Here is a 22,144-nt window from a genome sequence, read left to right as displayed (position 1 = left end):
GAATCTCTGTGTAGTCTCTCACGCATGTGAGGGGGAAAGAAATGAATAGCTGAACAATATATGTAGAATAGGCCAGAATTTTTTTTCTGGGGAAAAAGAATGGTAAACAGATACATAGGTTAGGTTAGCATGTGGACAGAAGTCTGGAAAGATAGCCATCCTCGGTGAACAGCAACTACCTCTGGAAGTGAAGTTGAAGTTTGAGCTGGAAGGGAAACTTTTGCTCCGGATCTTATGGTCTTCTGTTGTTGGAATGCTTATGCAGTCGTGCCATTATGTGGATTTGTAACAACAACAAAAAAAAGAACCCGAGCTCAGCTCTGGGAGTGCAGAAAGGGAGCTTGGTGGGGCAGCTTGGCTCAGGGAAGGGGCGGGGCCTCAGGTGCTGCCCTGATTTGCTCTGTGCACCTGGGCTGGCGCCTCCCCTTGCTGGGCAGAGGCCAGACCTGTGCTGATGTGTGTGTTGCTGGAGGCAGGGGGCGTGACCACACAGGGCCCCTCCAGAGCACATCAGAGCGATCGGTCTGTATGGCACTAGCTGATGGGAAAGTTGTTGACATTTTCATAAAGGAGAAAAGGAGGAAGCATTGTGAAAGGCAGACTCCGAGACGCCTACTGAGGAGGGGTTACTGGGAAGGGCTTTTCTCACGTGTCCAGCGGGCTAGCCCTTGCCCCTGCCCTGAGTTAGAACCCTCGACCCTGGGCGGCCTTGGGTCAGCCATGAGAAAACGTCCCGTGCAAGCTGGGAGGAGCTGAGCTCTGGTCCCTGAACCTCAGCTTTGCAAAGGGCAGAACTGGGCATGGGTCCCAACTCACCTGTGACTCACCTCCCAGGAAGGCGCCAGAGCAGGTGAGCTGCGGGTGGCAGGCTCGGCTGAATGTAAGAGAGTGCCAGAGGTGTCCAGCAGTGAGGGTCCCAGCGGGGAATGAGAGTCCCATCCCTGGAAAGGCCAGGCACTGGGGCTAGTGACCCCCATCAGGGAAAGGGTAGAAGGGAGGGTCCTGGGAGACAAGTCTTTCCACTGTCAGTCCTCCAGGTTGGAAGAGAAAGGAAAGCAAGTTGGCTGATAGGGTGCCAAAAGGCTCTAGGGGCGAGTCAGCATTGGAGCTGGACCTTGGGCCCTTGGAGCACAGGGTAATTCCAGAGAATGGACATGTGACAGTGTCAGCAGGCAATTCAGAGACCCTCCCTGGAGTCAAGACACACACACACCATCCTCACCATGCAGTTCCCATGCAGTTCAGGTAGCTGAAGTCACTTGCCCAAGGTCACACAACTTAATTTGTGCAGTAGCTTTTAAAAGTTTCCAGGGTCCCCAGGGCAGGGCCATCCAGGAGCCAGTGGACACAGCCAGGCTTAGTAATCCACGTCCGGCAGTTAATCAGTAACGGCAAGGTCTTGAGGCCAGCTCCTGGTCGGCTGAGCTGGGAGGTTGAACTCCAGCGGGCTTGGGAGCCAGGACGACTGGATGACAGGTCACTCCTGACTCAGAAGGTTGCTGGGCAAGTCAGGATTGGACTTTAGGGCGGAGGAACCATGCAGAGGACGGACAGGAGGGCAGAACCGGGCACAGGGCTGCTGCCCAGGACTTGAGCTGGGACTGAGTTTGCAGGTAAGAGACCCATCTGAGAGCGGGACACCTGCCTGCTGGCTTCTTGGTTTGCTGATTAATTGACTAGTTAGCTAACTCCTAGCTACCTATTTACTTCCCTTTTTTCCCTCCTTTTTTCTCCCCTCCCTCTCTTCCTTCTTTTCTTATCTCCTAACCTCTTTCTTCCCAGCCATCCCTCTGCCCTCTCGGCTGCTGGATTTTCTTTCTCCCTAACTAACCTACTTACATCCTCACTTCCCTCCCGCTTCTACCCCTTCCTTGTCTAACGTCCGGCTTTTCCCTGAAATTCCAGGCCGCCGGATCTGGGGTCGCAGTGCCTGGGATCAGATTCTGGGTCTGTCGTTTATTGTCTCTGTGACTTGACCAAGGCACTCCCTGCCTCCATGCCTTGGTTTCCTCCTCTTCAAAACAGGGATGGTGATAGCTTTGAACCTGTGGGGTTGTGGGAACCGAGTGAGGCCAGGCTGGAACTTGGTGGGGCAGGTGGGTAAATGAATCCATTGCAGTGAAGACGGGGCAACCAAAGAGACAGGCACAGGGAAAGGAGAGAGGGTTCCCGGGGCCAGGAGGTGATCTGGCAAGGCTCCCAGGGAAGGCAATCGAGAACAGATAGCTAGGCTGGTTGTGGCAGGGGGTTGGTGTTCAAAAAGTTCATGGAAAATGCATATTAAAAAAAAAAACTACACTCAGATTTCCAAAAATTTTTGTACCGAAATCAATTTATCTCTTCATTCTGTGTCTCCACAAACTTCTTGAAGTACCTTTGTGGAAGTCCAGAAATGAGGAGAGAATTGGAACTAGGGAGAGAGATTTGGGAGCTGTCAAGTATCGCTGCTTATGTCATTAAACTGGTTGCGATCGATTAGGGAGTAAGTGTAGACAGAGCTTCATGACCGCGCCTGCCGGCAGGCCAATAGTTAAACATAAAAGGAAGGGGCGGATCCAGCAGAAGTGACAGAGGACGAGCAGCCAGGAGCCAGAAGGACACTGAAGCCAAGTGGGCAGAGTGAGTGCGTCAAAGAGGGAGTTGAGTAAGGTGAGGATGAAGGACCCCTCCCTGGCCTTGGCTCATGGAGACCTCCGGTCCGTTGTCTCGGGGTGTTCGGATGAAAGCCTGTTGGGAACAGGTTCAAGAGAGCCGAGGGGGAGGAGTGGAGACCCTGAGTCCAGACTGAGAAGGGGAAATGAGACAGCATGTGGACAAGGTGTAGGTCTACCCACAGTGGCCTTAGGTGGGACGTTTAGGTCATTTCTGTCACTATTATTTTGCTGTGATAAATGATGCTGCCAATTGAAAACCCCTTGTCATTGAAAAGAAACGTCCTTGTCTCGGGTGTGTGTTCTGTCAACACGACGTCCTGCCGATCTGTGTATTAGTTCAATATTTCCATTTTTTCTTTTCAAAGATAGAAGACTCTGATCTGTTCCTAGCATTTTCTTGGGACAACCCCCCCAGGTCCCTGGCATTTCAGAGCCCACAGAGAACTCTTCCCTGACTAATGCCCTCCGCCCTAGCTCCACGCGTCCCTCCCCTGTCATGTCCTGTAGCCACACGGAAGAACCACAAGGGAAGGGCAGAGTTGGGCCAGCCGGCACTTGCCCACTGCTCGGGAGCTCCTGGGGAGTGGAAGGGCCCATGAGTACCTGCTGACTGCTCTAGGCAGCAAGGCCCTCAGGAGCCAGGCTGCTCTGGGACCTGGTTTCTTACACAGCAGCAGAGCTCTGGGCCAACCAGGCACAATGCACCAGAGCCCTTGAAGGGCCAGCAAGGAGAGGCCCAAAGAGCCAGGTGCCCAGGAGTATTCAAAGTCCAAGACCAGCTGGACAGAGCCAGACACCTGGGCCTCAAATTCTTCTTGAAACGTCTGCAGGTTCTTGGTGTCCAAGGGCTTTCAGCTTCAGGGGCTGAGGTCTCTGGGACCTCTTCTTCAGCCCCAGATGGTCCCCATGGGGCCTGGATAGGCCTGGGGCATCATAGTTTCTTATAGACAGGCCCCTACACACTTATACAGCTGTGCACACTGAGAAATTCACTGATGTACACCGATATGAGCAGACACATGATGCCATACCTATAGACATGATTACACAGTCATACACATATTCCTAGACAACTATATTCATCTTCAGACACACAGACACTCATGTGTGCACACTGACACATGCATGTTAACATACGTGAAAATGCACGCTTGCACCGACTACATCCATACACATGCCACACACACTGAGCAGGGATGCACACAGTTCCAGAGGCACAGACACAGAGATAAATATACCAATGGGGTCACGTGGACACACACGTGCAGTCATCTCTACCCAGACTCATACACACTGACACAAATTCCTGAAATACACAGCTGCAGACACAAAAACACTGAAGCACATTGAGGCACAAAACACTTGCACACACACCCTGACTCACACAGTCACACACATTCTAACAAGCCCCGAGGGTTTCCAGGGCTCTCCTCGGGCTGTTGCCCTCCCCTCTTAACCCCTCCCCCACAGGGTACCAAGGTTTTCACCCTCTCCTAAGCTCTGCTGGACCCCACGTGACACTGACCAGCCCCCTTGCTGCAGCGCTGGGAGATCCGAGCTCTGTGCTGGGGCCAGGCTGGCACCAGGCAGACACTTCGGCCCTTGTTGGGAGAACAGAGAGCCTCTCTTGTCTACTGCCCGTCCTCAGCCCCGACTGCTGGTTCCCTCTGGAAACCTGTCTTCGGACTGCGCAGGTAAGTGAGGCCAGCGTGGCCAGGGCCTGGGTGAAGGGTTGTCAGGTCGGCCCAGCCCTGTGGGTGCAGGTGCATCCATACTTGGCAGTTCTGCAGCTGGGTGGACGTCCTTGTGGCAAGGACGTAAGATTCAGCACAGGGCTCAGCCTGGGGCTGTCCGTAGGTATTCAGGGTCTCCAACGTGCCTGCCTGGGAGTCCAGGAGCTCAGCCTGCCCCCTCACTCAGTGTGACCCTGGGAATGTCCTTTTCTAGGCCTCAGGCTTCCCACCTGGGAGGTGGGGAGAAGGTTCAGACTTTCAAGCTGCCCTGGCTCATAGGGGTCTTGCCATCGTGGCTGTCCCTAATCCTTGATAAGACTCCGGCTGGGAGGGGGCCACCTCTGACTGTTCCCCTCCATCCCTCCTGAGATGTGTGGTGAGGAAGGCTGGGTCCAGCTCCTCTCCACACACGGGTTGTAGCCTCTGGAAGGTAGGAGCTACTCAGGCCGTGGCAGGTGCATGGTATTAGGGAGGAGTGAAGCCCTGGACAGGGAAGATACCCCACCCCACCTCAGCTCTTTCATGCTAACTCCTCTCTGTGCCCCCAGAGCCCACCTAATCACAGCTACAGAATGGCCTCTAGCCCCACCAGGACCCCCAACACACAGGTGAGTAGTTCTTGGCCCTCACACTCTTCATCGGGGGTCACTTCCTCCCAGGGCTGTAGAAAAGTGTAGAGACATGGACCAGCTTTGGGGGGGCTGTCCTGGACCAAGGCTGGGCATGCAGAGGGGTCACTGAACCCATAGAGGGGAACCATTAGCAGGGAAATTGAGAAGAAGGGGTTCAGGAAGTAGACGGGATGCAAAAAATGTGGGATTCATTGTGAAGACACCGAAATTCTAGTCGCAGCCCGATTACCTGTGAGACCTTGGACAGCTCCTCTCTGGGCCTTGGTTTCGTCACTCTCACAGTCAGTCAGCAGCTCCCCCCCCCACCCCCCCGGAGCTGTGTGTGATGGTGGATAAGTGGGTGGGTGGTGGATGGGTAGAAGGAGATGAAGGAAGGAAAGCAGGGAGGAATGGGTGCTGGCAGGGGTCAGGACCTGAGCCATGGGAGGGACTGGGGGGGAGGGACCTGCTGATCTGAGTCACCTCTTTCTTTGAATGTCTTTAGTCCGCAGGGGCCAGTGGGAACATCAACCTGGGGCCTTCAGCCAACCCAAAGTGAGTTCTGGTCTCTCAAGCTACTTTCCTTCCTGGGCTTCCCTCGCCTTAGTAATGAAAGCCAAGTTCTCTGATCTGGCGTTCGAGACCCTCTGCTGTCTGGGCTCAGGACCCTCTCCCAGCTTTTGCCTGTGCCCTACTCTCTACCTGGAATGCCCCCCAGACATCTGCCTCGTTAGCAGTTCCTCCCCCTCAGGCCTTCCTCAGGGCTCTGGGCCCCAGATCCCTGCCTCCTCCGCAGGCCTTCTGGGAATGTGCGTGGCTTTGTCTCCTCTTTGCCTGTTGAGAACTGGACTCTGGGCTTCCTGGGCAGGGGGAAGGTGGATCGTAGGGGCGCTCTCCTTACTGGGAGAAGGCAACTTTCCAAGGTATGGCTCCTGGAAGGCCCCCTATGTATCCCAGCCCCAAAGTTAAAAAGAACCCTGGCTCCAACAGAAAAAAGACCGTTTGGGAATACCAAGGAAAAAAAAAAAAAAAGAAAGCAAGTTTCCTGAGCTTGCAAATGTGACCCATGTTCTTCCGTTCTCCCCCAGTGCCCGGCCCACAGACTTCGACTTCCTCAAAGTCATTGGCAAAGGGAGCTATGGGAAGGTGAGTGAGTAGGTGGGAGTGGGAGGCCTGGGTCTCCCCTGCTCAGGCTCCTCTGCCTGCCACTTACAGGCAGAGGGTGCTCCCACACCTGCAGGGTGGAAGCGGGGGGAGAGGCTGGAGGAGAGCCAGAGTCACCCATGTTTGTGCTTCCGCTCAGGTGCTGCTGGCCAAGCACAAGTCCGACGGGATGTTCTACGCCGTGAAAGTGCTGCAGAAGAAGTCCATCTTGAAGAACAAGGAGGTACCAGGGCCCACGCACCTGCTGTTTCTTTCCTGCTTCCAAAGATGCATCTCACCTCGGAGGGCTCCAAGGGCCTGGGTCGGGGGTGGTCACAGCCAGGGACCAGGTGGTGTCCAAGGTGCTGGCCCTTCCCAAGGCAGGCAGGCAGGCAGGCCGGCCACGCTGCATCCCCTATAGGATGTTCAGGAGGGCCAGTGTGGCTCTTTCCCTTCCCGTAGGGAATACAGGGCCCCTGGTGCACAAGTCATCTGCCCTGTTGGTGCCAGGCCCCTGATCTGTGCAGTGCAGAGGCCACACAGTTTACCCTCCAAAGGCCCTGCTGGTCATGGCCACCTGGATTTCTCCTTGCCCCAGCTGCCCTGAGTCCCTTTGAATACCTAACCCCCTGAGGAGGACTGAGAGAGAGAGGTTTGAATATCAAGTCAGGGACTCAAGAGTTATTGATGTTTACAAGGATGTTGTGTGGGTAGGAAGGGAAGGTCTTCCCAAGGGAGGTGGCCTTGGAGCTGGTCTTGGCTGTGGGTTTCGGATAATCTGAAAAGATGATGAGACACTCTGTGTGTGTGTGTGTGTGTGTGTGTGTGAACAGCAGGAGCAAAGGTATAAATGTGGATGGTGTGGCCCTACCCTTGTGTCTTAAACTCAGCTATCATAGATGCTCTGTTTTTCACCCTGGGAGGCAGCAGTTTCTGATGCAGGGACCAGAGCTACACCTCAGTGGGTGGCTAGAGATGCGAATGACCACGCTGAGTCCTCAGTCCTGGGCGGGGAGCCTGGCCCTGGCCCTGAACGCAGTAGGGAGCCATGGAGGGTGTTTGAGCAGGGGTGTGAGAAGGTCCTGGGCAGGCGTGACCCTGCCCCCCACCTGCGCGACCCACAGCAGGGTCACATCATGGCGGAGAGGAATGTGCTACTGAAGAACGTGCGGCACCCCTTCCTCGTGGGCCTGCGCTACTCCTTCCAGACCACAGAGAAGCTCTACTTCGTGCTTGACTACGTCAACGGCGGAGAGGTGAGTGGCCCTGCCGTGGCGCCTCCCCTGCCCGCTGCACACCAAGTTCTGGGCTGGCCTCACCTCACCCTGACAGTAGACCCATTGTGTAGCTGACAAAACCGAGGCCCAAGGAGGTTTATCACTTGCTCTCAGCCACCCGGCGTGTACCTGGCAGAGCTGGGTCGGAGTGCAGGTCTGCCTGACTCACAGAAGACCGCCCACAGGAAAAGGCGCTCTGTGGTCCGGGTTTCTGCAGCTCCCATTTTACACTAGGGTGCAGGCCGGGGGTAACCAGTCCCTGTGCTACCTGGAGGCCTGAGCCACCAGGTGACCCAGGCACACAGTTGGGGACACACTGGGCTGTCTCAGGACATCGCTGTGTCTATGGGCACAATCTAGTGGGACTCCCCTCAGTGACCCCAGGTTTAACCTGCTGCCAGAGGGGAGTTGTTGTCCTGTGTCCCAAAGACAAGGGATTTTGGTACCAGCAGAATGGACCAAGGCAATTGGCCCACGGACAGACCCGGGCTGGGCTCCCTGTGGCAGCCGTGACCTGTGTCACTCAGTTGCAGGGGAAGCCCTTCTGTGAACCACCCAGGGCCTCTTCCCCACTCTGCCCTTCTCAGTCTCTGTGACCCTGGGCGAGTCACCGAGCTGTTCAGTCCCAGTTCCCCCTTACGTGAAACTGGAAAACCCGTTGGTACCTTGAGGGCATTAGGAAGATTCCATGAGATAAGAGATGTAAAGAGCCTGGAACCCCATAGGTGCTTGGTCAGTGCTAACCCATCTGTCCTCCTACTGACACTCTGGACACTGACTGCCCTGTGGGGCAGGGCAAGCCTGCACTCTTTGGCCAGGACTACCCTGCAGCTCGGGGAGGGGTGACCGTGGGAGCCAGAGCCCCAGAAGTCCTCTCACACACCTCCTCCTTGCCAGCTCTTCTTCCACCTGCAGCGGGAGCGCCGGTTCCTGGAGCCTCGGGCAAGGTTCTACGCCGCAGAGGTGGCCAGTGCCATTGGCTACCTGCACTCTCTCAACATCATTTACAGGTGAGACCTGCTGTGGCTCACAGCCAGCCCAGGCCCTTGTCAGCCCCACAGCCAGAGGTTGTATAGACCCCTAAATCCTGATGAAATCCCAGTGAACTTGGAGGTCTTCCTTCCTAGAGCCACGTGCCTGACCCCCTGGGCTCTCCCTCTGCATCTCTGGGGTCATCAGTCCTCCTGCCAGGACCCTGAGTCCCCAGCTCTCCCACGAAATGTTAAGACATCACAGGCTTTTTCCTGCTATCTCCTGCAGGGACCTGAAACCAGAGAACATTCTCTTGGACTGCCAGGTTGGTATGTTTGTGTGTGTGTGTGTGTGCATGTCTACACATGCATGTTCGCGGGTGGGTGTGCATCCTACATGCATGCAATATGGGAAGCAGATGCATTTCAGTCTATGTGTATAAGTGTGCCCATGTGTGTGTGTACACACGTATGTGTGCATTACATGCACAGGAACCCGTGTGTACCTGTGTGTACAAGGTCTGTGTGTGGCAAGGGCAGAGTCAGGTGTATGCAGTGGATTCTTGAGACGGGGCTCGCCGGAAACAGGCTGAGCCTGAGCAGTAAGTGCAGGCTTATCAGGGAACACTTCTGAGAGACAGACCTTTCAGAAGGGGACGCAGACAGGACTGGGCAGAGAAAGGAACTGGCCTGAATTGAGGTTGCAAGTGAGGCCTCAGCTCATCTTACAGGAGTGAGTGAGCTTGGGTGGCCCAAGCTCTGATGACTCTTTAACTGGGGACCCAAATTGATGACCCAAATTTAATTGATGACCCAAATTGGGGCACTCAGGCAGAGCCTTTGTGCTACTACAGCAACCAGCCAGTGGCTGTGGATTGGCCCTGGGGCATAACTTTGGGTCAATGTCCAAGCAGTGAGGGGATGGGCTTGGCAGCTGTGAAAGAGGGCATCAGGACAGAGCCCACAGGACAGACAGAGCTCACTCCTCCACCTGCCTCCTGCCCGGCTGCTTTCAGTTCCCAGCCCTCTGTCAAGGAGGGCCTGTCCGGCAAGAGCACCCTGGAGCTGCCACTGTCATGGGGATGGATCTGTGATGAGCTGGGAGCAGAGAGAGACGTGCCATGTTCCCAGCTGGCACACCGAGTGGCCCTCTAGCCTATCCTGGGCATCAGACCCCCCCAGCTGCTAGCCTGGGCCGTGGAGGTCGAAGCCTCTCTGTACTGTCGGTTTGACCCCCTCCCCTTCTGCCCCTGCTGTCCCTCATCCACAGGGACACGTGGTGCTGACGGATTTTGGCCTCTGCAAGGAATGTGTGGAGCCCGAGGAGACCACGTCCACGTTTTGTGGCACCCCCGAGGTAAGTGTGAGCATCCTAAAGAGAATCAGCCTCACCTCTGAGCAGAGCCAACTGAGAGGACTCCTCCCTGTTCACCCAAGCACTTCCCCTGAGCTGACTGAGCACTGAGCCTTGGTTTTCTCATCCATGTAATGGGGTCACCAGCTCCTGGGGCTGCTGGGACCTGCTTAGCTACTGGAGAAGCCCTTCAGCAATGCCTCCTATCCAACAGAAACACAAGCCGTGCATGCAGCTAAAAGTGTCCGGCAGCCACATTTGTAGGGGTGAAATCAATTTTAAGAATGTATTTTATTAAATCTAATGTATCCAAAACACTATTTTGAGACACAGTCAATATAAAAATTGTTGAAAGAGTTTGTTTGTTTTCTCCTAAGTCTGTGAACTCTGGCACATATTTCGCATTGACAACTGGCCCATTTCTATTTGGACCGGCCACATTTCAAGTGGTCAGTAGCCACATGTGGCCATTGGCTGCTATGTTAGCACTGCCCCACAGGGTACAAAACACAAGTCCACCTTCTTCTTCCAGCCTCCAAGGGCCTAGAGGGTTAAGGGTTGTCTGTCTCAGCAGTAATTCACACGTCTGTCCATCCTGCAGCCTTGAGATTAAAATCTTTCCTTGAGTTCCTACCAATCTTGGACCTTGGAGCTTGGTCCTCAAGGGCTCCCCGGAGGCTTAGACGGACATCAGGGTGGGGAGAGAGGGTTGAGGCGGCAGCACTGGAAAAGTCCTCCCACCTGGCATGAGGCAGGACTTCAGCTGCTCTGTTTCTCTCCATATGCCTGAAAATCTGAGTCTGGGGTCTCAGATGGGCCTCGTCAAGGTGGTGCTAGCATAGCTGATGGGCAGATGACTCCTCTGAGCAAGAGATGCTGTCTGTGTTTGTGAAGAGAAGTCCACTGGACAAAGCTGCCTCCCCGAAGCCTGACAGCCCAGCCATCCCTTCCTGGGACACTGTCATGAGCAGGGAGCAGGGGAGGTGGAACTCTGGCTCATGAAGGAGGCACAACGGCCTCCATGCATCTCCTCTTCCCTGACTTGGCCACTGCCGTGGGGTCAGGGACACAGACGACAGTAGCCATGGTTGCTCCCACTGTTGGAGGGCCTGCACCTGTGTCACACGTTTCCTTACAGCAGCTCTCCAGGAGAGCTTCTGCACCCCCTCCTGTAGATGAGGAACCGAGTTTCTGGGAGGCCAAATGACCTGCCTGGCACCACGCTCTGAATAGGCTCAAGTTTGCGTGGGCCTCTGCCCTTCCACAGGCCCACGTTGCTTCCACTTCATCTGTAGTCTGCCCACTGCTCTGGGAGAGGGATCCCAGGGCTGCCCTGTTCCTAGGACACTGGTAGCCTCTTGGATGCATTTGTGCAATCAGAAGAAGGCAGCCCCTCTGGACAAACTAATTGGAAAAAGCAAAGTAAGTTGCCAGATTCCCTGCTGGAGTAGGGCTATTGCCTAGTGAGTGGAACACATCCAGGATTTCAGTACCCTCCATCTAAAAATGTACTAATTTGAGGAGGTGGAGAGAGAGAGAGAGAGAGAGAGAGAGAATGGGCACCCCTCTGCTGGTCCACTGGTCTGCTCCTCAAATACCCACAGTGACCAGGACTGGGCTGGGCCAAAGCTGGGAACTAGAAACTCACTCTGGGTCTCCCATGCAGGTGGTGATTGCTTACATCATTCCTGCCGACTCCCAGGGTCTGCATTAGCAAGGAAGTGGGAGTCAGAAGCAGAGCTGGGTATCAAACCCAGGTGCTGCGACATGGGACACATGTGTCTTAGCCAGCATCTCAAGTACTAGGCTCAACACCCACCCTGAGGCCCCCTTTATCCCTTGGGCCCTTGTGTATGTGTACACATGTGCAACTGTACAGAGCAGTCCCGTCTGATCTGATCTCCCTGTGTCCCCGGGACGTGACAAAGGGCCCTGCACAGAGCAAGTGCTTGGTGAGGGGCTGCTGGATGGTCACAGCAGGACCAACCCCTGGGCATCTTCTCCTCCAAGTGCCTTGTCTGCAGAGGCAGAGGGGAAGACTGCAAGCCTTGCAAACGAGTGTGTTTCTCCCGACAGTACCTGGCTCCCGAAGTGCTTCGTAAGGAGCCTTATGATCGGGCCGTGGACTGGTGGTGCCTGGGGGCAGTCCTCTACGAGATGCTGCACGGCCTGGTGAGTGGGGCTCGGCTGCCAACAGGGCCTTGGGGTTCTGGGTGAGCTGTAGGTAGGGGTCTCCCCCTGTTGAAGCTCTGCTCAGGAGCTAAACCATCTATCTCGTCACTCCTCCCAAAAGATGACGTCAAAGCGAATACGAGAATTACATATTTCTTCCCAGCAATGTTAGTTCAGCACTTCACAGCTGGCATTGCAGAGAATGGAGGTTGTTCTTATTTTTCAGAGAGAAATGGAGGTCAGGAGAGGCCACAGTCCTGATAGAAACTACTCCTGAACGCAACCCCAGCTCTGTGCCCCCTGCGTGCAGCCTGGGGCCTGGCTCTCTTCCCAGCCTCTGAGCCTCATGAGAAACGACAGTCTCTCTCGATTGTTGTTACTGTAGTGGGAATGAGATGATGCAAGTTAAAGCATAAGCTTAGCTGAGTGCAAAGTCGGCACACAAACTGGATTAGGAGAGATGGGATGGGGACCGAGGCGGGGAGGTCCACAAGCCTGGCCCTGGTGGGCAGAGCCCTCTCCAGGGTGCTGGGAGCCTGGCGATCCTGTCCTGTCCAGTCTGCCATGGGCGCCGCTGCCCAAGTCCCGGGGCCGGCTCAGTCCTCCCAGCTGTGCAGCTTGTTCCAAGACTCCCTGAGAGCTGTGCCGCTTTCACATGGGTGATCCTTCAGCTTCTCCTTGTCTCCCCAGCCGCCCTTCTACAGCCAAGACGTGTCCCAGATGTATGACAACATTCTGCACCAGCCGCTGCAGATCCCCGGGGGCCGGACCGTGGCTGCCTGCGACCTCCTGCAAGGCCTTCTCCACAAGGACCAGAGGCAGCGGCTGGGCTCCAAAGCAGACTTTGTAGGTGACCTGCCAGCTCACAGGGCACCGCTGCCAGGGGGCTCTCAGCTGCCTGCAGACACAGCTCAGAAGCACAGCAGCCTGCACCCTGCTGCCCTTGGAAACCAGGCCGCTCAGGCGTTCATTTGGAAACTCACTATCGCCGCTAGCTGGTGACTTTAGTTGTTTTAAAATTTGAGTTAATTTGTTTTCATTTTATTTCAAAGGCAGAGGGACGGACAGACAGGCAGGCTGCTATGCATTCCCCCAAATGCTCTGAACAGCAAGGGCTGGATCAGGTCAAAGCCAGGAGCCCAGAACTCCACCTGAGTGTCCTACATGGGTAACAGGGACCCAGGTACTTGATCCACTGTTAGCAGAATGCACATTAGCAGGAAGCTGGGTCAGCAGAGGAGACAGGACTCAAACCAGGCACTCTGACATGGGAGGCAGGCATCCCAAGCAGTGGCCTAATGGCTGTGCCAAATGCCTGCCCTTGACAACTTTGTTTCATTCTCTAACTCAACCACTATTGACCGAGCATCTACTGTGTGTTAGATATTGAGCTAGGTGCTAGGGAGACAACAAAAAGCAAGCATTATGTACAATTATCACAAGGTGTGACAAGTGTCAGGAAGGAAATAAATGACAAGAACTGAGGCAGCAATGGGAAGGGGGCAAATTCTCACCCTGAGATGGTTAGGGAGGTCCTCTCTAAGGAGGTGACAATTAAGCTGAGACTGGCAGGCTGAGAGGGAGCCAGTCATGTAGACAGCTGGATGAAGACACAGCTCACAGCCCAGACATGGGCCACAGCATGTGCAGATATCCTATGGTGGGAGAGAGGAGAGTGGTAAGCTGTAATTGTCTTTATTTTTTAAGATTTGTTTATTTATTTGAAAGGCAGAGTTAGAGAGAGAGAGAGAGAGAAAGGGAGAGACAGAGAGATCTTCCATCCATTACTGGTGCATTGCTCAGAAGGAAGCAATAGCTGGGGCTGGACCAGGCTGAAGCCAGGAGCCAAGAGGTTCTTCCAGGTCTCCCACGTAGGTGCAGGGGCCCAAGCACTTGGGCCATCTTCTACTGCTTTCCCAGGCACATTAACAGGGAGCTGGATTGGAAGTGCAGCTGCTGGGACTTGGAACTGGTGCCCACATGGGACGCCAGCGCTGAAGGTGGCAGGGACCCAGCTACTTGAGCCCTCCCCTGCTGCCTCCCATGGCACACATCCGCAAGAAACTGGAATTGAGAGCAGAGCTAAGATTCAAACCCAGGCACTCTGGTATGGAATACAATTGTCCCAAGTTGCACCAAGTGCCTGTCCTAGGAGTTTGCTCCTGAGAACATATATGTGACTTTTAAAATGTTAGGCACTCACCTTGATCAAAAACTCAAAGGGCACAGAAGGGCATCGAGAGAAAGCCCCTCCAGGCGCTCAGTTCCTCAGTAGTGAGGCACTCCTGTTACTACTTTCATGAATTCCTGGAGGTATTTTAGATCTGGTTTTTAACCAGCCCGCAGTGGGGTGTGTGTGTGTGTGTGTGTGTGTGTGTGTGTGTGTGACAGACTCATTCTTTGAGAAGCACAGGTAGAGGGAGGGTCTCCCTGGGGTGAGAGGAAGTTGCTGCCAACATTGGTTTTGGTTAGGGAAGAAGTAGTGAGTTGGGGCTGGCGTTACAGCATGGTGAGTGAAGCCACAGCCTGCAGGCTGGCATCCCACTTGGGCGCTGGTTCATGCCTGGCTGCTCCACTTCCAATTTGGCTCCCTGCTAATGTGCCTGAGGAAGCAGCAGAGAATGGCCCAAGTGCTTGAGCCCTTGCCATTCACGTAGGAGACCTGGATGAAGCTCCTGGCTCCTGGTTTTGGTCTGGCCCAGCCTTGGCTGTTGCAGCCATTTGGGGAGTGAACCAATAGATGGACTCTCTCTGTCTTATCCTCTCTCACTGTAACTCTGCTTTTCCAATAAATAAATATATCTTTAAAAAAAGACGTAGTAAATCATGCCCAGGACTGATTCCTGGGTCCTAGAATCTTCAGCTACTGGGGGGCTTGCTTTCTTAAACCTTCCTTAGGTGCAGGTCTGTTTCGCTGGTCTGCGTTCTGGAGGCTGACATAATGAGGCAGAGCTGGGGAGAGGTCCCCAAACTCTTCTGGGGCCCCTCGTCCCCTCCCAGACAGGCCCTGCTGTCTTGTCCACTGGCATAGCTCCAGGCCCAGTGCAGTGTCGGTGCTCAGCAAGTAGCTGTGGACGAAGTCAGCACCTGGGTGTGGGCGGGGAAGGGTTTGGCTTCCCGGGGGCAGCGCTCTTATCCCGGAAACCAGCCAGCACAACGCGTCACTTGCCAGTTGACAGTTTCTTGCGAGGAGCGTTGGGACTGGAGGATGTGGGGAGGGGTGGGAGTGCCTGTGGGAAGGGCCGTTGCTGATCAGTACCTTCTTCCAACAGCTCGAGATAAAGAACCATGTATTCTTCAGCCCCATAAACTGGGATGACTTGTACCACAAGAGGCTGACTCCACCCTTCAACCCCAACGTGGTAAGAGGTCACGGCCTTCCAGGCGCTGGATTCCCAGGGCTGGTGGGGGCCGACTCTAGAGAGATGGGGAGCATGGAGGGTCCCGGAGCTCCAGGATCTGCCCAAAGCCACAGGACCAGTTCGGGGCAGAGCTGGCTCCCGCATGCACACGTTCCAACCACAGGCTGAGCCACGCTGCCACTCCCTTCTCTTTAGCACCGTACTGCTCCTGGCAGAGCCTTTTACAGTCTCTACAGTGCTCTGTGTCATGTAGCACGCCCAGGCAGAGCCAAGCCCACAGAAAGGTTTTAATCTTTTTCTATGGTTAGGGTTTTTCCTGATGATAAAAATGATACCATTCCACTTGCTTGTGGAAAGTGTCTAAAACAGAAGTTCAAAGCAGCAGTGGAGAGACGCTTCTGATCTCACTGCCACAGAGAAAATGCTGCTGGCAGGTTTCCTTCCAGCCTTTCTTCCTATGTGTTTTTTCAATTAGATCCCCTCCCTTCTTTAGCTAAGACAATGTCATTATTTCCCCGTTCATATAAAACTTTAGCATTTTAGTGGTTGTATAATATTTCTCCTTCTCTTTTTAAATTTGTATTTATTGATTTTAGTTGAAAGAGAGAGAGAGAGAGATCTCCAATCTGTGGTTCACTCCTCAAACGATCATGACAGCCAGAACTGGGCCAGGCTGAAGCCAGAGCCAGGAACTCAGTCCAGGTCCCTCACATGATTGGCAGGGACCCACCATTAAGGCCATCACCTTTGCCTCCCAGGAGGTGCTCCAGCTGGTATTAGGAATGAAGCCAGGCCTTGAACCCTGGCACTCCAGTATGGGATATGGGTGGCTCGTGCAGCACCTTAAGTACCATGCCAGATGCTCACCCTGTAATATTTCAGTCTTATGTTGGTCGCACAAATAGTGGTGTACTTTAGGCTGTTGCCGTTATTCTCCTCCATCATAACATGCTGGTGAACATCTTTCAGTACACATCTTTGCCCAGAGTTCTGATTGTTTCCTTAAGATGAATTCCAGATGAGAAATTACTGTGGCAAATTGAGTGTTTTTTGGTTCTTGATACCTATGTGCTGTCCACCGTGAATCAGGGAGAGCAGCCTGCTTCTCACCAGTAGCACCTGCTGACAAGTTCTCCTCTTGTTCACTGCTGCTGCATGTCCACTCATGGCTGTTTTTTTCTTTTTAATATTTTATTCATTTATATGAGAGAGTTACAGAGAGAGGGAGAGAGAGAAAGGTCTTCCAACTGCTGGTTCACTTCCCAAATGGCCATAAGGGCCGGAGCTGGGCCATCTGAAGCCAGGAGCTTCTTCCAGGTCTCCCATATGGATGAAGGAGCCCAAGGACTTGGGCCATCTTCTACTGCTTTCCCAGGCCACAGCAGAGAGCTGGACTGGAAGAGGAGCAGCTGGGACTTGAACCGGTGTCCATATAGGATGTGAGTGCCACCAGTAGAGGCTTAGCCCACTGTGCCAAGCGCTGATCCCACCGTGACTCTTTCCTGTGTGGCAAACTCTATCAGTGGAAAATGGCACTGTGGGATTTATACTTCTGTGACTCACCCAGGAGATGGTCAGTTTGTACTTGTCAGTTAGCCACGGCAGTGTGAAGCAGGAGGGCCCCATGTGAGATCAGGTTATCTGAGCCACCTGTCAGATGCAGCATCAGGCTGCCTCCATCCACGCAGTGTGCACACCTTAGACACTGCCACTGGTAATGCATTGTGTACGTTTTCCCTCTGATGAAGCACCTGTTCAAGAATGTGTCTTTGAACGCCAGATTCTGGGTGACAGGTACCAGATAGGACTTAGTAAATCCAGACACCTGAAGAGTTTCTCGGGATTGTAAAGGGGTGGGAAGGCAATGTTGAGTGCACAGCCTGGAAGAGCACAATACTTGGGCTCTTAGGCAGCGATGCACTTTACAGTGGGGGTGGATTCCTGGTCGGACCACTTACCACTCGTGGGACTGGATAAGTTTCTTTGGCATTGATTTCTTCATTTATAAAAATCCTAGAAGATACCTGCTTGTCTAGGACCACATAGATAGAAGAGCCAGAGCCAAGGCCAGGATTCCTACTTGGTCTTGGAACTCTGAGCCTGGGGCTGGGTCCTGTGCCCTATGTCCCAGCTGCTCTGCTTCTGACCCAGCTCCCTGTGAATGCACTAGGGAAGGCAGCAGCTGATGGCCCAAGTATGTGGGAGGCACAGATGAAATTCCAGGCTTCTGGCTTTTGGCCTGGACTAGCCCGACTGTTGCGGCCATTTGGGGAGTGAACCAGTGGATGGACAATCTCTCTCTCTCTCTCTCTCCCCCTCTCTCCCATTGCCTTCAGTTATTTATTGATTTATTTGAAAGGCAGAGAGACAAGTAGTTCTGCTCAAGTACTTGGTTCAAGCCCAAGTACTTGGGCTGTCACTTGCTGCCGCCCAGGGTGCGCATGAAAAGGAAGCTGGAATTGGAAGCAGTGGGATGTGCGTCTCCCTGCGCCAAACACGCACTCCCCATGAGTTTCTGAGAAGCTGGAAACCACGGCTGTTGGATGCCACAGCCTGCGATGTGCATGCTAAGGCAGATCTACGGCTCCCTGCCCCCCCCCCCCTTTTTTTTTTTTTTTTTGGACAGGCAGAGTGGACAGTGAGAGAGAGAGACAGAGAGAAAGGTCTTCCTTTGCCGTTGGTTCACCCTCCAATGGCTGCCATGGCTGGCGCGCTGCGGCTGGCGCACCGCGCTGATCCGAAGCCAGGAGCCAGGTGCTTCTCCTGGTCTCCCATGCGGGTGCAGGGCCCAAGCACTCGGGCCATCCTCCACTGCACTCCCGGGCCATAGCAGAGAGCTGGCCTGGAAGAGGGGCAACCGGGACAGAATCTGGCGCCCCGACCGGGACTAGAACCCAGTGTGCCGGCGCTGCTAGGTGGAGGATTAGCCTGTTGAGCCGCGGCGCTGGCCCCTGCTCCCCTCCTTAATCATGGAACCCAGGGGGCAGAAGCTTCTGCACAGATGGGGCCTTCCCCACCAAGAGGCACCCTAACAAGCAGCCCCAAAGCCATGGGCTGACAACAGCAGTCTCTGGTGGGCAGGGTTTTTGGTGTAGGCCAGGCCACCTGGGCTCTAAGGAGTCCTGTGTCTTTGGTCACCAGCAGTTGATGACTGTGAATCACCTCATTTTCGTGACTGGGGGTCGCCAGGCTGGCAGGGTGACTGGGGTCCCCTTCATGATGGGGCTCGTACACATGGTGGCCTCAGGATTCCAAGTGCAGGGAGACAACAGCTGTCCATGGGCAGTTCCCAAGCCTCTGCTGGCCATACTTGGGAATGTCTCATCAGCCTAAGCAGGTCACCCATGAGGAACAGACCCCAACCCCTCTCCCTGGGTGGGAAATGAAAGATTTGCGATAATTTTTAATGCAATTTCCCAGAATAGCCCAAAAAGCTCCAGGTTCTCTCTGCCACATTTCCCTATTTTACCTTCTTTTTAAATTTTATTTTTTTAAAAGATTTTATTTACTTATTTGAGCAGAAGAGTTAGAAAGGGAGGGAGAGACAGAGTGAGAAGTCTTCCATCTGCTGGTTCACTCCCCAAATGGCCACAACAGCTCTGGGCTGATCCGAAGCCAGGAGCTTCTTCTGGGTCTCCCTCACAGGTGCAGGGGCCCAAGGACTTGGACCATCTCCTACTGCTTTCCCAGGCCATAGTAGAGAGCTGGATTGGACGTGGAACAGCTGGGACATGAATTGAACTGGTGCTTGTATGGGATGCTGGCGCCATAGCGCTGGCCCTGCCCTGTTCTACCTTCTCCACAAGGCTTCCACGCCCCCAGCTCTCTGCCTTTGTGCTTATCAGCTCCCCTTCCCCAGCAGCACGTGAGCATCTCAGAAGCAGGGCTCCCTCTGTTTTGTTCTGTGAACAGGACCTGGCAGGCATTCAGGGAGCACCTGTGGACTGACTTGTCCAGGGGTTGGTGTGCAGCAGGCAGAGTGCCGCAGGATTAGAGGAGGTGGCCAGGGGAGTAAGGAGATGCCTGTAAATGCATGGGAGAAGGCCTGGTGTGTGGCTGACCCGGAGCCACTGTGGAAGCTGGGGCTTCACTGTTAGTTTGTGTTGGGAGGTGAAGTACATCACTCATCCCCCTGCTTCTGCCCTGTCTGCAGACGATGGGGAGTTAAGGTGGGCTTCAAGGATGGCCAACGGTGCAGCGGGTTAGGTCTCCACCAGGGATGCCCACATCCATGTCCAGTTCCACCTCTGCTTCTGAGCCAGTTTCCTGTTAACACACACCCTGGGAGGCAGCAGGTGATGCTTTAAGGACTTGGGTTCCTGCCACCCACACGGGGGACCCAGATGGAGTCCCTGACTCCTTTTGGCTTTGGCCTGGCTTTGGCCTGGCTTCGCCCCAGCTGTTGCAGGTATTTGGGGAATGAACTAGCAGATGGTTCTCTCCCTCTCTCCTCCTGCCTCTCAAACAAATAAAAATGAACTTCTTTAAAAAGAGAGGAGAAAAAAAAAAAGAAGAAGAAGAAGAAGAAGAATGGAAGCCAGACATCACACTCTGGGCCCTGGGCTCCTTTGGCAGCTCTGACCCTGGAGTTCCCTTTTCAACCCCGGTTTATATTGACAGGCAGGACCTGCTGACCTGAAACACTTTGACCCAGAGTTCACCCAGGAAGCCGTGTCCAAGTCCATCGGCTGCACCCCTGACAGTGTAGCCAGCAGCTCCGGGACCTCAAGTGCATTCCTGGGATTTTCCTACGCGCCAGAGGACGATGACATCTTGGACTCCTAAAGAGATGCTCCTGTGAAACCGGGGAGGCCAGCTGGAACCAGCAAGGAATGGCTCAGAGAAGCAGCGGCTTCCAGGAGACACAGGCTTATGTAGAATAGCGTCAGGCGGCCCAGGGCTGGTGAGAGGTCATCGAGTGCTCAGAGGTTTTCCGTATTTCTACCCTGCCCGCCTGGGCAAACGGCTTCCTGTTTTAGGGTTGCTACATTACCACTCGAAGGTTCCTGGGGCTCCAGCTTCCAGTTTCGTGTTCTGGGTGGGAAAAGGAAGAAAGGTGGGGGGAGGAGGGGAAGCAAAAAGGCGCCCTGAAAGCCCTTCCCAGAAGCCTTCCCTCCCCCAGTGACTTCTGTGGACATTCCTTAGGTACCCAGTCCTACTGGGCTGGAGGCTGGCGATGTGGCTTACTAGCTGGACACATGGCTCTGCCTAGTACCAAGGGGGCTCTGAAATTGCGAGAGGAGGGAGAGTTGGGTAGACAACCAGCACTCTCCACCAGTGTTCTGGGTTTGACCTCAACGCCTAAAATGATGGAGATGGGACGGACCTAGAGGGGGTTACCTGACAGCTTGTACTGCTCCGTGTTGCTGGTGTCTTTCCTGTGGGTAGTACTGGGATTTGTTGTTGGGTTTGGCCGCCTGGCATCTGAATCCTTTCCTAAATTCAGGGAGTCCCTGACCTCATGACCCTTGATGAGGGGCAGTAACTACCTCCACTTCAAACAGCCGAGAAGCTGGAGACTGACCTTCGCAGCCTCCATGAGCCAGGGCCAGGCTCGGGGCCCAGGGATGCACCTGTGCGGAGCGTGGACTCAAAGGACGGACGGGGAAGCTCTTCCCTGTGGTAGCTGTGGTGACAGCACCCACAAAACCGAGTTCCTGGCATGGACGTGACAACAGGGGCAGCACCAGCAGTGGTTTCCTCCACCCACCAGAGCCGCAGCGTCATTGCTCAAAGCCTCCAGCCTCATTCTCAGGCTTTCCCTGTGATTTTTTTGAGCACTTCTGATCTCTTTAACACACTCCTTTTCTTGCTTGATCGACCAAGGTCGGCTTCCGAGCACCTGCCTGTCCTGCACCAGTGTCTGGGCTAGCTTCTTTCATGTCTGTTACCAGATTTCATGTAAACAATCTTAAGGTAGAAATTATTCTTTTTTTTTTTTTTTTAACCAATGGAGAAATAATCAGAAAAGTTACTCCTTGCCTGTGGTTACAGAGCTGGTAAGGACACAGCTGGGACTGGGAGCCATGCAAGCCGGCTCCAGGGCTGTCCCTTTTCGTGTTCCTCCTCACACGGGGAGCCCAGGCCTCGCACAGAGCTGGAGGCTGCTGCAGACTTGGTGATGACAGCTTCCCGGCCACCCATGAAGCTCCGTGTTCAAAGTGCGACGGCCAGGACAGACGTGAGCATGCCACACCTCACGCGGCCGGGACGCCCTGCACCGGTGGAGAGCTCTGTGCCTTGCCACAGCGGCACAGCTCCGTTCTCACAACGCAGCGGCTCTCACGTCCAGCGGACTTGCTAGCTCCTTGGTCTGGGGAGAAGAGGAGAGACTTCCTCGGGGTCAGTGCCCTGGTGGTTCTATCGCTTTTCCTCTTCTCTCAGTCCCACTCTTTCCCTTCTGCTTTTGTCTACCGAGTCGCCTGCCCCAGGAATGACGTGACGAGGCTGGGAGATCACACGGGAGTCATCAGTGACGCCGGCCTACGGGCGGTCAGGATGGGGTCAGGACGACTGAATGTTAAGCTCTGATGTGACCTCCTGATTTCCCTCCTAACGCTGCCTGTTAACTGCCAGCCGTGGATGATGGTGAAGGGGACATCAAGATCCCAGCTTCCCCAAGCAAAAACTCTTAGAGTGGAACTGTCAGGAATGTGACAGTACTGTCAAAAGCACACCGTTGGCCGTGGTTGTGAAACACCTAACGATTCTACCTGTTCTAAAGACTGTAAAAATCACATTGCCAGGACAGAAAATAAAACGAAGGAAAACAACGCTATATTATGGGTCATGCCACGACTGCGTTCGTTGAGCACGTCCCAAATTTTATATGCATCACCTACAATTCTCACCCTAAGTCAGCGCTTA

The 22,144-nt window shown here is 54.3% G+C and overlaps 1 protein-coding gene across 1 annotated transcript in view; it reads left to right on the top strand.

The window, feature by feature from the left end:
• SGK2 (serum/glucocorticoid regulated kinase 2) overlaps nucleotides 1-22,055 on the top strand; it is a 34,416-nt gene extending 12,361 nt beyond the window's left edge. Inside the window, exons 2-14 of the mRNA XM_008274453.4 lie at nucleotides 4,153-4,348; nucleotides 4,936-4,995; nucleotides 5,504-5,553; nucleotides 6,087-6,144; nucleotides 6,302-6,385; nucleotides 7,266-7,397; nucleotides 8,316-8,428; nucleotides 8,679-8,715; nucleotides 9,660-9,746; nucleotides 11,820-11,915; nucleotides 12,606-12,761; nucleotides 15,188-15,277; nucleotides 19,898-22,055. Of these exons, the coding sequence (XP_008272675.2) occupies nucleotides 4,153-4,348; nucleotides 4,936-4,995; nucleotides 5,504-5,553; nucleotides 6,087-6,144; nucleotides 6,302-6,385; nucleotides 7,266-7,397; nucleotides 8,316-8,428; nucleotides 8,679-8,715; nucleotides 9,660-9,746; nucleotides 11,820-11,915; nucleotides 12,606-12,761; nucleotides 15,188-15,277; nucleotides 19,898-20,062 (1,324 nt within the window). The 3' untranslated portion in view covers nucleotides 20,063-22,055. The remainder of the gene's footprint in view (nucleotides 1-4,152; nucleotides 4,349-4,935; nucleotides 4,996-5,503; nucleotides 5,554-6,086; nucleotides 6,145-6,301; nucleotides 6,386-7,265; nucleotides 7,398-8,315; nucleotides 8,429-8,678; nucleotides 8,716-9,659; nucleotides 9,747-11,819; nucleotides 11,916-12,605; nucleotides 12,762-15,187; nucleotides 15,278-19,897) is intronic.
• Nucleotides 22,056-22,144: the final 89 nt, after the last annotated feature.

Source organism: Oryctolagus cuniculus, chromosome 11 (assembly GCF_964237555.1).
Source record: "Oryctolagus cuniculus chromosome 11, mOryCun1.1, whole genome shotgun sequence".
Taxonomy (NCBI): Eukaryota; Metazoa; Chordata; class Mammalia; order Lagomorpha; family Leporidae; genus Oryctolagus; species Oryctolagus cuniculus.
The sequence above is the reverse complement of the archived record's forward strand: the minus strand, read 5'-3'. Positions and strand labels throughout refer to the sequence as shown.